The 13,475-nt window shown below is 35.9% G+C and overlaps 2 protein-coding genes across 3 annotated transcripts in view; one reads left to right on the top strand and one right to left on the bottom strand.

Annotated features, from left to right (window-relative positions):
* Positions 1-8,684, bottom strand: part of LOC307157751 (uncharacterized protein) — a 53,128-nt gene extending 44,444 nt beyond the window's left edge. The window contains exons 1-2 of one of the 2 annotated variants that reach the window (XM_079869673.1): positions 8,627-8,684; positions 1,418-1,558 (exon numbers count right to left, since the gene is read on the bottom strand). In XM_079869673.1, the coding sequence (XP_079725799.1) occupies positions 1,418-1,502 (85 nt within the window). In that variant the 5' untranslated portion in view covers positions 1,503-1,558; positions 8,627-8,684. Of the gene's footprint in view, positions 1-1,417; positions 1,559-5,365; positions 5,429-8,626 lie in introns of those variants that run through there. The other variant, XM_079869672.1, reaches the window with a different exon arrangement.
* A 278-nt stretch (positions 8,685-8,962) lies between these two features.
* Positions 8,963-13,475, top strand: part of LOC307157471 (uncharacterized protein) — a 191,593-nt gene continuing 187,080 nt past the window's right edge. Inside the window, exon 1 of the mRNA XM_079869384.1 lies at positions 8,963-9,472. Within this exon, the coding sequence (XP_079725510.1) occupies positions 9,467-9,472 (6 nt within the window). The 5' untranslated portion in view covers positions 8,963-9,466. The remainder of the gene's footprint in view (positions 9,473-13,475) is intronic.

Here is a 13,475-nt window from a genome sequence, read left to right as displayed (position 1 = left end):
GCAGAATTTAAACGAAAGCCGTCTTACCGGTGAGCATGTGGGGAAGGGGTGCGGTTTTCGAATAATCATTGAATATTATTTTTTACTTGAAATGCCAATCCTTAATATTTGGTGTTATAAATGCCTGTTTGAGGTCTCTGTGAAAGTTTTAAAGCAGTCTATTAGTGGCGCTTTCAGGGCGGTCACGTCCGTAACGGAGAACTGTCACGTCCGTAACATTGTTTTTTCCTCATAAATGTGAACAGGAAAAATAAACTAAAATGAATATTTTATGTTCCGTGGAGACTCAACCGTTCTTCATCCGGTGGGTAGTTATTACTTTTGGTTTGTGCAGTGTAATTCACAGAATTACTAAAAAATATGTTGGCACCTAAAACTTAGAGATTTTTTTGTCATGTCCGTAATGAATATATATTTCCCTCATCTAAAATATAAAACGTGTGTAGACTGATATTTTTCTAATGTCTGGACTACTTTATTAAGGCATTATGGATATATAAACAGACATTTCAATATATTGGTATTAAATGCATTTTCTGAGAATTGCAACTGCAAATGTCACGTCCATAACGCTGGAATTGCCTTGATACTTTTTGCATTCAAATGAATTAAATAATTTTGCTTATAAATGTCTTCTTGTATCCCTTTATTAAGGAAAAACTTTTTTTTTTTTTGTAAATTTCCATTGCGCACCTAAAGATCTTACTGTGTGCACACCCGAGAAAAGTTAGCGTCAAGCCCTGCCCCTTTGAGTTTTATGATTATCTGAATATTATCTTCCATGTGTAATGTTTTGTTTTGACCCTCTGAATTTTAGGCCACATTTACACATAGCCAGGTATTTTGAGAAATTAATATTCCCCCCCCTCCGTTTTCAATAATAACATCGTGCACACAACATCGTTTTCAAAAAAGTTGTCATTTACATCAACCCGCATAAATACGCCGTCGAGCATGATCAGTAGCCAAACAAACTGTAAACATAGGGCGCTCACATGACGTTAAGCGTTTTCTGGCGCATAATGTGATGTTTGAGATCCTAAAACCCCATTTCTCCCAGTTGACAAGGCAACACATAACCGACGTTATCAGAAATCTCCACTTTGGCCGGAGTTTTTAGAAATAATCGTTTTCTGTGATAAAAACAGGGTTTCGTGTGAATGAGAGGCCAAACCGCAGGGAAATATCTGCATCTTCCCTTCGTGTAAACGGGGCCTTAGTTGCTGTAACGTCCATGTTTTGTTGCGGTTGCATAATTAAAAGTGATATGAATGTTTTTCCTTGTTTCAGTTCAGAAGTAGATATTGGGTTTGTTACATATGACCTTTTTCAAAAAATATCCTTAAATTTCTGTAGAGCTGGAAATTTTTAATAAGGATCAAATAATGACTGAGTTCAGCTTTGAGACAAAACCAACCTGTTTGTGTCTCAGCATCTTCTTGTTTCACACTGATCGCTTCTTCAATCTTCATTTCTTTACTCTCCTCTTTAATAAACGCCATCTTTGTTTGTTCTTCAGTATCTTCACGTAGGTCTCAGTTGCTTCACCAGAGTTTTTCTGTGTGTTTGAACAGTTTGACATGTTTAAGATGAGAATAATTAACAAAAATAAAAATAAATCCAAACTAAATCTCTGTGTGTGTCTCAATCAGCTCTAGTTCAGTAGTTCACTTTCCTGTAGCTCAAGCAGTAGAGTGTTGCAACGTTTGCAATGCCAAGGTCATGGGTTCAAATTCCCAGGGAAAGCAAGAACTGATAAGAATATAAATGTGTACCTTGAAATGCAATGTAAGTCGCTTTGGATAAAAGTGTCTGCCAAATGCATAAATGTAAATAACTGTAAATGTAGTTTAGTGCACTGGTAAGAGAGTCAGTCAGAGTGAGAGTTAATGGCCTTTAAAAAAAAACACTCAAAATTAGTAATACAAATGAACAAATTAAACCGACACCTTGTGTTTAGTAATGGATATGTAGCCTACATTATATATATATATATATATATATATATATATATATATATATATATATATATATATATTGGCAAGCCGTTCAGGAAATAATTCTATTTATAATATGAAGTCTGAATATATAGAATGAAAGTCTGAATATATAGAATGAAAGTCTGAATATATATATATATAGAATGAATGTCTGAATATATATATATATAGAATGAAAGTCTGAATATATATGGAATGAAAGTCTGAATATATATAGAATGAAAGTCTGAATATATATAGAATGAAAATCTGAATATATATAGAATGAAAGTCTGAATATATAAAACGAATGTCTGAATATATGGAATGAAAATCTGATGTTATCAGCGCCATCTTGTGTTATTCATCTACTATTTTTTATACACATTTTGAACAATGAGCGAGTCCGCACGAAATTTAGTAGTAGCAATTTTAAATAACGATCATCTAATTAACACCCTGGCAAATGCGTGTACGGGCCAAAATACTGGCAACCGTACTCAACATCATTCTACTGATGAAGAAATTAATCCGCTATTTCATCGCGGAAGAGCGAATGCGGTGAATTCATAAGATTCATAAATTCCTTCGAGAATGATGCATAATGTTCTTTCAGCAACATTTTGTTGAACATGACTGCCCATAAGCGCTAAGAATATTGCAAGAATGGAAATATGATCCTCGAGATGACGTGATGTAGACTCCAAATTGTTTATGTTGTTTATTTGTTTATGAGTATGACCAACTGTTACAAAAAAGTCTTGTAGCTCACCAAAGTATTGGAAAATTTCAGGGAATGACATTTTTAAATGAATCACAATTCAAAAGGCTAAAACAAGCTACACATTATTCAGTGAGAATTGTCAAATGTACACTTTCTTTTCACATATTCACACTTTCACATACATTTAGACTTTCATTCTATATATATTCAGACTTTCATTCTATATATTCAGACATTCATTCTATCTATATTCAGACTTTCATTCTATCTATATTCAGACTTTCATTCTATCTATATTCAGACTTTCATTCTATCTATATTCAGACTTTCATTCTATCTATATTCAGACTTTCATTCTATCTGTATTCAGACTTTCATTCTATATATATTCAGACTTTCATTCTATCTATATTCAGACATTCATTCTATATATATTCAGACTTTCATTCTATATAGACTTTCATTCTATATATTCAGACTTTCATTCTATATATTCAGACTTTCATTCTATATATTCTAGGGGTGCAACGGTACAGATAGCCCACGGTACGGTCCGTACCTCGGTTTTTGGGCCACAGTCTCGGTTCGGTTTCGGTACATGTTTTGTGCAGAGAGAGACTGCTATTTCATCCCAAAAATATGTTTTATTTTTCTTATGAGCATAAACAGAATGTCACAGTAGGAAGAACATCAATGTATGGAATAAATTAACACTCTAGTCTGTACTGAACAACACTAAGTAATACAACCTCTTCAACTATCACTTATATGAAATACAAAATGTAAACAAACACACTTCAAAATATTCAAGTGGATCCCAATTCCAAACCTTGATAACTGGTATATGAAGTGATCAATGTGAAAGAAAAAGTGCACTTTTACCTTTAACAAACATAAATTAGCTTGTGCTTTGAATAAAAAAAAGCAGAGCAAAATAATATAATAAAAAAATACTGCATTCAGGATACAAAGTGCAATGTTATTTACTCATCCACTATTGAGAGATTCTTGTGCAAAAAGATGAGTCTATCAACACTGTCTGGTGCAAGGCGAGACCGGTTGGCACTAACGATGTCCCCAGCAGTGGAGAAAATTCTCAACTTTTCAGAATGCCGCAAGCGCACCGTAGGTCACGTGACAAGAACCAACCAGAGCGCAGCTGATGGTTGCTTTAGCAACGACAGACGCCTCCGGAGCGCAACCGCCCTAGCGCTTTGGGAAAAGGAGAACGCGGCGCGTCTAGCGTTTTCAGGCGCGATATGTGAACGGCGCCTAAAGCAAAAACTAAAAGGATCAGCGCGAACTCAATGGCAAAACCGAAGTCCCGCGGGACACGAGGGTAGATTGTCCCGTGCAGGGCTGACCGAACGGTCCAGGATTTTACCGTGTACCGTTGCATCCCTAATATATTCAGACTTTCATTCTATATATTCAGACTTTCAATCTATATATAGGCTATTCAGACTTTCATTCTATATATAGGCTATTCAGACTTTCATTCTATATATAGGCTATTCAGACTTTCATTCTATATATTCAGACATTCATTCTATATATAGTCAGACTTTCATTCTATATATTCAGACATTCATTCTATATATATTCAGACTTTCATTTAATATATTCAGATATTCATTCTAGATATTCAGACTTTCATTCTATATATTCAGACTTTCATTCTATCTATATTCAGACTTTCATTCTATCTATATTCAGACTTTCATTCTATATATAGGCTATTCAGACTTTCATTCTATATATTCAGACATTTATTCTATATATATTCAGACTTTCATTTTATATATTCAGACATTCATTCTATGTATTCAGACTTTCATTCTATCTATATTCAGACTTTCATTCTATAGGCTATTCAGACTTTCATTCTATATATTCAGACATTCATTCTATATATATTCAGACTTTCATTTTATATATTCAGACATTCATTCTATGTATTCAGACTTTCATTTTATATATTCAGACATTCATTCTATGTATTCAGACTTTCATTCTATATATTCAGACTTTCATTCTATATATAGTCAGACTTTCATTCTATATATTCAGACATTCGTTCTATATATATATTCAGACTTTCATTTTATATATTCAGACTTTCATTCTATATTCAGACTTTCATTCTATATTCAGACTTTCATTCTATCTATATTCAGACTTTCATTCTATATCTTTCATTCTATATTCAGACTTTCATTCTATATATTCAGACTTCATATTACAAATATAATTATTTCCTGAACGGCTTGCCATAATATATATACTTAGGCTACACTTTCCTAAAAACATTGCATTTGGTTTGGTAAAGTTGTAATCACACGTTTGTGTTCACGTTGCATTTACACTGTTTTGACAGTATGCGGTGATTCGAATCACTGAATTATTATGCGTAACATTTGATTCAACTGACTTGTAGTTTCTACAAGCCCCGTTTCTCCATCACCACTCGCCAGTGACCGAATTCGTGTTTACAATAAACTGATTCATGACATTGGGAGAGAAATGAGACGCACCTTTTCTATTACTCATGTGTGATGCACTTTACTGACAGAAATAACGTCCATTCATGTTAGATAAAGCATTTTCATTTTTCATTTCATTTTTTAATCGATTTAAATACTAAATGTTTTAAAACACAAACCTTTCTTCAGCTGAACCACAACAGATGCACGAGCGGGTCGCACACTTATGATGTCATGATGCCAAAATAAAGGCCCTGCTCACACGCTAAAATCACAAGTGCATAGATTATAGTAAAATAGTTTAGGCTAATTCTTTGTGAAATATTAACTACTATTGAAAGAGTGTGATATTATGTCTAAACAGCAAACCTGTTATTTTTAGGAAAACAAAACAAAAACATAACACACTTCTAAATATAATCAAAATGTAAATAGTGACAGATGTGATTAAAACCCGAGTTCATAAAACAGTTCATACATCACACTTCAGTACTGAGCGTACTGAGCCACATATAAAAGTGTTTTTTCTTATATTAAAATGTGGACATATTAAGTTAGAATCTAAACTGTTTTTTTTTTTTTTTTTTTAAATGCTTTAAAATGTTTTATACATTATACAATATGTCATGTTTCCTCCAAACTAATTTTTCTTGAGTATCAAGAAAAGGTCAATGAACAACATTTTTGAATTTTGTGTGTGGCACAAGCTCTTCATTCAACAGAATCTCTGCTTGGAGATAATTACCTGTGTCATTTTGGCTAAATTAAAGATACACTGTGTAAGAATCTGCATATGTGGTGCATCCAGAATTTATAAGTTCACACACAAACCTTATAAAAACATTTGTCTTCAGGTTAAAAAAAACTGTACAATGTTTTAGATGGTGACCTCTCAGTTTAGTGCTTTGAAAATCAACAATTATTAAACACATTTAAATGTGTATCTAGTTTTGAGAGAAAGGGAATCTAATGTGCAAACTTTTTGTTTTAATGCTGTTAGCATATAAACATTGGAGTAACAAAAAAAAAAACATAGTTGTATTCTAATATAAGAATTCTAAGAAATAATTTTAACTGATTCTATTTTTTAGAAGAATTTATACATTATTAATGAGTTTATCTCCCCCACCTTTCATCACATGAGATTATGATATGATACTGTGTTTACTCAATGAGCAGCACAATTCTGATAATTGAAATTCATATTTTTTTTCACAGAGATCACAAACAAAACTAAACTAAATAACATGTAGTTTACTACAGGTTCTGACAAAATGTTAGTTGCTGCAGTCGAAAAAAATATTTGATTGATTCAAATTCTCCTTTTTTTAAAAAAAATCTGCTTGAATGAATGATTTAATGACTCGCTCATAAAGACTTCACTTGTTTCATTACTGGAATTTTTCCTGTAATTTAGGAATTAGATTGATGGGGTGTTTGACTCAACATAGCGATCTTTTAATGATTAACCATGCAGCTCTGTGTGTCTCATTAACGCAAACGCAAGTCTCATGTTTTATCACATTTTCTGTTGTCACATATATTAAAGTATTGGTTTCTGTTCAGATGTTCTGCTAAAATCTTGGTTCATCACAGTTTATTTGCCTGAAGTGGTTTGTTCTGATAATGCAACTGCAGCTTTTTTGGCCAATCATGAAAGTCAACTGAGCAACCAACCATAGAAAACTCTGCTGCAATTTTTTATACAATTTTTTTTTATTGTGCTATGTTTTTTTTCAAGATTAATTTGTATTGCTTAATTCGTATTCGTAGGCTATTGAGTGAATAAAATATAAAAATGCTTTTCATTTCTTTAAAAATCAAACCAATTAATTTGAACTGGAACGCCTCCCCCCCCCCCCCCCCCTCAAAATTAACTACCCAGACTCCGTCATTTCCAGGGCCCGGTTGCATGAAAACCCTTAAGTTGAGAAAACCCTTAGTTATAAGGTTAAAAGGATAGTTCACCCAAAAAAATGAAAATTAGCCCAAGATTTACTCACCCTGAAGTCATCCTAGGTGTATATGACATTCTTCTTTCAGACGAATATAATCAGAGTTATATTTTAAAAATGTCCTGGCTCTTCCAAGCTTTATAATGGCAGTGAATGGGTGTCTGTCTTTGGAAGTCCATCATAGAGCATCTATTTATGATTAAAGTGCTCAACATGTCTCCAGGGGTTTATAAAGGTCTTCTGAAGTTAAGCGATGCGTTCGTGTAAGAAAAATATCCATATTTAAAACTTTATCGACTAAAATAACTAGCTTCCGGCAGACGGCCTTAAGCATCAATTTACGCCAAAAGAGTAGGCTAACACTAGCCTGACGTTGTCATAATCAGATTCTAGTCAGAATGTGAGTCTGATACTGCTCCATTGGGCTGTGATTATGGGGTGTGTTTCAACCGAACCAGGAAAGAAAATGCCTCTGCACTCAATTGGATAGACCTACAACCAATCAGAGCAACGGAGTAAGTGACGTATGTTTTTCATTCATGTTTCCGATCGACAAATGCCTTGATCGCGGTCAATATCTTCTATAACAGATGCGATGGCGGAATCTACACATTATGTTTTATAAACAAAGTTCGGGAGGAGCACGTTCAAATAATCAATCCAATCAACTTGTCTTAAAACATTTACCATGTCTACCCTATCAGCATGAGCGGAAGCATATATTTATTCACTCTGTCAACTCACATAACATTCCTTGACAGTTTTCAGCATCCCTACACTCACTCTCGGCTTGTTCTTCCACAGCCTGGAATACGGGGGGAGTACTTTGGGTTCGGGCCGAATACCGAGCCCGAGGCCCTCTCCTCGGACAGCACGCCAAATATGCATTTATTCTAGACTCGGTCGAGACCAAAAGCCATATTTGGCAAGACCAGTGGCCGAGACCGAAACAAGTCCGAGTCCAAATACCAGCGAGTCCGAGACAAGTCCGAGACCATAGAAAAACGGTCTCGAGTCCGGACTACTACAGCCCTAGCTCAGACTAAGGAGCTAATGGAATATGCACTGTGCTAAGTGTCTCGCGCTAAAATGACAGCTGACTTGATGTAAAGCCAATAGTTAAAGTTCATGTTTTTGCCCTTCGAAATACTATAATAGTTCAAATACATAGCTAACAGCGAGACTGTGTGTGTCGTGATGCTGTATTATTCTGCTAGTTAAAAATGTATTATGCAGTAACTTACAGTATTGTTCTGACCATGTGACAGTGATTCATGCGCATATGTCAGTAAGCGTGGCATTGCACATCAAATTCGTAGAGAGTGTAGCAAATAAATACAATATATATAAATACATTTTAATAATCAATCATAACTTGTTATAATTAATTATGAATATTTGGATCAGTCAATAGAATTAACTTAGTGTAGTAAAATTAAAGGGTTAGTTCACCCAAAAATGAAAATTCTGTCAGTAATTACACACCCTCATGTTGTTCCAACCATGTAAGTCTTTCGTTCATCTTCGGAACACAAATTTTGATGAAATCTGACGGCTGCATCACTCCTCCATAGGCTTTCAGAGGGACCGAAACTCGTCGGCCCAGAAAAGTTATTAAAAACATCGTTAAAATAGTCCAAGTGACTACAGTGGCTCTACATTACGTTTATCATGCGACGACAATACTTTTTGTGCGGAAAAACAACAAAAATAACTACTTTATCCAACTATTAGTGTTCTTCAATGTGGGCCTCTGACGAGAGTTCACAAGAGCGCCACGACGCATGCGCGAGAACTGAGATTACGGCATTCTTCTTCTATTGTTACTGGCTGCTCACTCCTTAGGAGTATTACCGCCATTTACTGTACAAGATCATAGATATCATATAATAATATGATATCTATGTACAAGATGACGTCCCGACATTGCCGGAAGCGCAAAACGGTCTGTTTATAAGCAGAGGAAGACGCACGCTGTAGAACGAAGAAGAAGAAGAACGCCGTAATCTCAGTTCTCGCGCATGCGTCGTGGCGCTCCCGTGAACTCTCGTCAGAGGCCCACATTGAAGAACACTAATAGTTGGATAAAGTCGTTATTTTTGTTGTTTTTCCGCACAAAAAGTATTGTCGTCGCATGATAAACGTAATGTAGAGCCACTGTAGTCACTTGTACTATTTTAACGATGTTTTTAATAACTTTTCTGGGCCGGCGAGTTTCGGTCCCTCTGAAAGCCTATGGAGGAGTGATGCAGCCGTCAGATTTCATCAAAAATATCTTAATTTGTGTTCCGAAGATGAACGAAAGACTTACATGGTTGGAACAACATGAGGGTGAGTAATTACTGACAGAATTTTCATTTTTGGGTGAACTAACCCTTTAATAGTACAATCAATTGACCTGTATGTCCCATGAACACTCAATGTTAATTGTTTATTAATTCTAAGAAATTTTCATTTGCAGGGTGAGAGAAATATCTTTCTTACTATACAGTACTACTCAGAATAGGTAGTCAAAATGTAAAAATCGTAAATTTAACTTTATTGCAAGCAGAGAATCAGAACCAAATATGTATTGTGTACGTATTATTAAGTTTTATTAACTAAATCACAAACATAACTAATTTAAACACACATACACACAATCATACATACATGAGTAAAATGGTGAGTGACTGAATGAAACCGGAAGCAGGAAATGGAAATATGAAAAAGATACATTTAATTATGAAAAGAACCATCAGCTTATTATTTTCAAATCACCTCATTAAATTTATACTTGCATGGCCTTTGCAGTGAAAGCATTGTGAAGTTCCTGAAGAAGGATTTTTATGGTTCCATGAGTCGCAATCGATTTCTTCTGCATTGAATGAAAAAACAGGAGAAGGGAGGAAGAGTTGATGGTTGGATTTGCGATTGACGACTTCTGCATTCAATGAAGAAATTGTGCCAAATTCCTGATGTTGTCATTGACTCTGTGGTTGAGAGAGTCCCTCTGAATGAGCACATGACTGGTTGTGAGTCAAAGCCTGCTACCCTGGTGCGGCTACGCGAAGGTACCAAGGTGGCCAAGAGAGGGTAGGGCTTGTGTAGAGGCCATATAAAGCCTGAAAGGTCCCACCTCTCAGGGTTGGCTTGACCAATAAGAAAGGTGGAATTTCCAAATGTATGACTCTGTCTCAAGTGTGCTCATTTGCTTGTGCAGCTGGATTGGTCGCTGATGAAGAAACTATTAAAGACTCTTGTAATACTAATATGTTGCGCAACTTTCGACATATATCGTCATATACTATCGACTATCGACATTGTCATATACACAATCATTTCGATCTTCAAAGTACTAATTTATAGAGACCAAACATGGTATAACTGAGGTTACATTGACTGTTGGTACTGAAGGGTTGGGATCAGAATCCCTTGTCTCTTCAATATATATCTATATATTCTTTTAAATGCTTACATTATTCCTATAAAAGGAAAGAAAATCTGTTTCTAGCTGACCAAGTTAAGGTTACAGGGGTCAAACACTACATGGCTTACGTGATCTGATTCACAGAATTGTACTTCTTTTATGTGTATTTCTTTAATGAATGTACTGTTTTCTGAGGAGGGAATGTTTTATCAGTATGTTTTGGTAGTCTGTCCTGATAAGAGTGAGCTCAGGCCCTCTTCAACCCTGGAGGAACTGCGATTCCGTAGTTCTTTTGTGTGTGCGTTGAATGTTCTGTGCAGGAGTTAGGGAACACTGTGGTATGCGACAACAGACCCGAGACGCTTTTCTACGACCTCCGAGGTCACCTCCGGACTAATCTTGGAATTGGACAACACCTAGCTTGATTAATGTCGACTCACCCTCCTATCTATCTATATGTGTAGAATTGTTTAGACTTTATATTCTCTTAGCCAATCAGGAGTAGCTAACATGTATGTACTGATGTCATTTGTGCTCTTGGAAATGGTATAACTGGTGTGAGATTTTGTGTATGGTAGAGTTTCTGGCCTGCGACCTCCTCGAGAGACTTTGACGCCTGACTCTACCGATGAAACTGTAAACTATTCTTCAGTAAATTTTAACTTATTTGATTGAACCTCATGACTCCTGGTCTTCTTTCATCATATCTGGTCCTGGGTCTTTAAGCTGTGTGGAAGAAATTTATATGTTCTTTATGTTTGCATTTTTGTATATTCATAGAATCTTAGAAATATGATGATAATCAGATTAATGTAGTGTCGATACATACCCTTATGAATATACGTACTGTAGGTGTATGACCTTGTATACGTGACTTGACAAAAAGTAATGTGTGACTACGAGTGTTGACTGAGACAGAGGGGCTCCACTCAAGGGTAGCATCTGATAAACAATATATTAGTTATGGCTGAGAGATATCTTCATGTAGCCTCAGGAAAACAACCTTGGGGAGGAACAACTATAAAGAATGAAGAAAACCACTTGTGGTCACACTCTGCAGGCACTCCATGCAATGGAATAAATTATCTTTAAAGACAATTGATCCATATTTGTCTCTTATTCGGTAAGTAGAAAATTGTTTGCCAAAATTGTGTATGGTAGAGTTTCTGGCCTGCGACCTCATCGAGAGACTTTGAAGCCTGACTCTAGCGATGAAACTGCAAACTATTCTTCAGTAAATTTTTACTTATTTGATTGAACCTCACGACTCCTGGGGCCTCATTTATAAACGTTGCGTACGCACAAAAGAAGGCGTACTCCGCTCTCTACGCAATAATTGGTATTTATAAAAAGCAAACTTGACGGGAAAATGTGCGGCCCTTCACGCAAACTCTGACCCAGGCGTACGCACAAAAACGGGTGAAATGAGAAATGGCGAAACCGTCAGCAGATGGAAGAAACACGTGAAAGTGTGTGAAACTGTAGACCGTTGTGTAAAAGAAATGGAAATACTGCCTCTCATAAATAACATGAAGACTTCACAAAGCAAGTCTTACAATTAAGAGCCTACACGAACACCCATTTGATCTATCTGCAGTGTAAAACAAACAAAATCAAATGAAGTTTACAACAGAAATGCAAATTAACACGTTTACAAAAAGAAAAGTGAAATATGTTCTGCAAAAAATATTTGCATGTTATGCAATTCATCCTCATAACACATCTGAAGCTTGTCAGATGCAATCAAATGGATTGTAATAAAATGCCATGATGCCATCACAATGTGTAATGGCGCACAATGGCTGATCTTGCGCTCTTAGAAGATGTGGCAAATGGAAGGATTCGGTGTGAACGCATCTTCAGACAGCAAGAAGACTTGCTGGCAAACGAGGACGAGTGGACCTCTGCGGTCTTTTGGGCCCAGCGTTACAGAGGAGCACTCGGAGGAACCACGCCGTGCCAGTCCCACTTCAAGTCCTGACAACACTAGGATTCCTTGCGACTGGCACTTTTCAGAGGGAATTGGCTGACAGGTCAGGTATATCTCAGCCGACCCTTAGCCGGGTAATGCCAGACGTGTTATAAGGCATAATAGCTTTGTCCCATGATTGCATAAAGTTTCCATACACGGCGGGTGAACAGACAAACAAGAAAGCTCAATTTGCAGCTATGTACGGTTTCCCAAATGTAATCGGTGCTATTGACTGCACTCATGTTGCCATAAGGGCACCGAATGTTAATGAAAATGCTTTCATTAATCGAAAGCATTTCCATTCGATCAATGTCCAAATTATTTGTGATGCAGACATGTTGCTCACTAAAGTATTAGCTCGGTGGCCTGGGTCAACCCATGACTCATTCATTTTAAGACACAGCAGTGTTGGGTGCAGACTCGAGGCTGGTGCTGTGCGTGATGGCTGGCTTCTAGGTACGTTTGATTAACCCTCTGAGGTTCTTCGTTTTCCAGTCACACTCAGGACCTTCGCGGTCAAAAGTGACCGGAGCCCTGAAATTTATTTATTTTATTTTTTTTCAGTAAAATCAATCAAATGTATTTTTGTTCAATAATATTTTTTCTTTTTTTCTTTGGTGTTTTGAAAGAATTTTATGATAATAATGAATATTTATGCAATAATTATGATCCATTTTTACCCATTGAATATAATAGAATTTTTTTTTTTTTTTAATTAATGCTGTATTTCAGGTTAAAGTAGAGACTAGGCCTATAGAAAACAATTTTTGAAGTCAGATTGGTGCCATCTGGTGGATGTAGTGAGCATAATTATCGTGCAATATCATATTTTAACCACTAGATGGATTTACAGCTCTCTGTAGAAAGGCTTGTGAATTCTAGTGATTTTTGCACATATTTGCCTATTTTTTTCAGGAATATCTTTAGATCTGAGTGATGGATTATGCTGAGTT

Source organism: Squalius cephalus, assembly GCF_949319135.1.
Source record: "Squalius cephalus genome assembly, chromosome: 4".
In the NCBI taxonomy this organism is placed as follows: domain Eukaryota; kingdom Metazoa; phylum Chordata; class Actinopteri; order Cypriniformes; family Leuciscidae; genus Squalius; species Squalius cephalus.
Note: the sequence above shows the minus strand (reverse complement) of the source record. Positions and strands in the feature narration are given on the sequence as shown.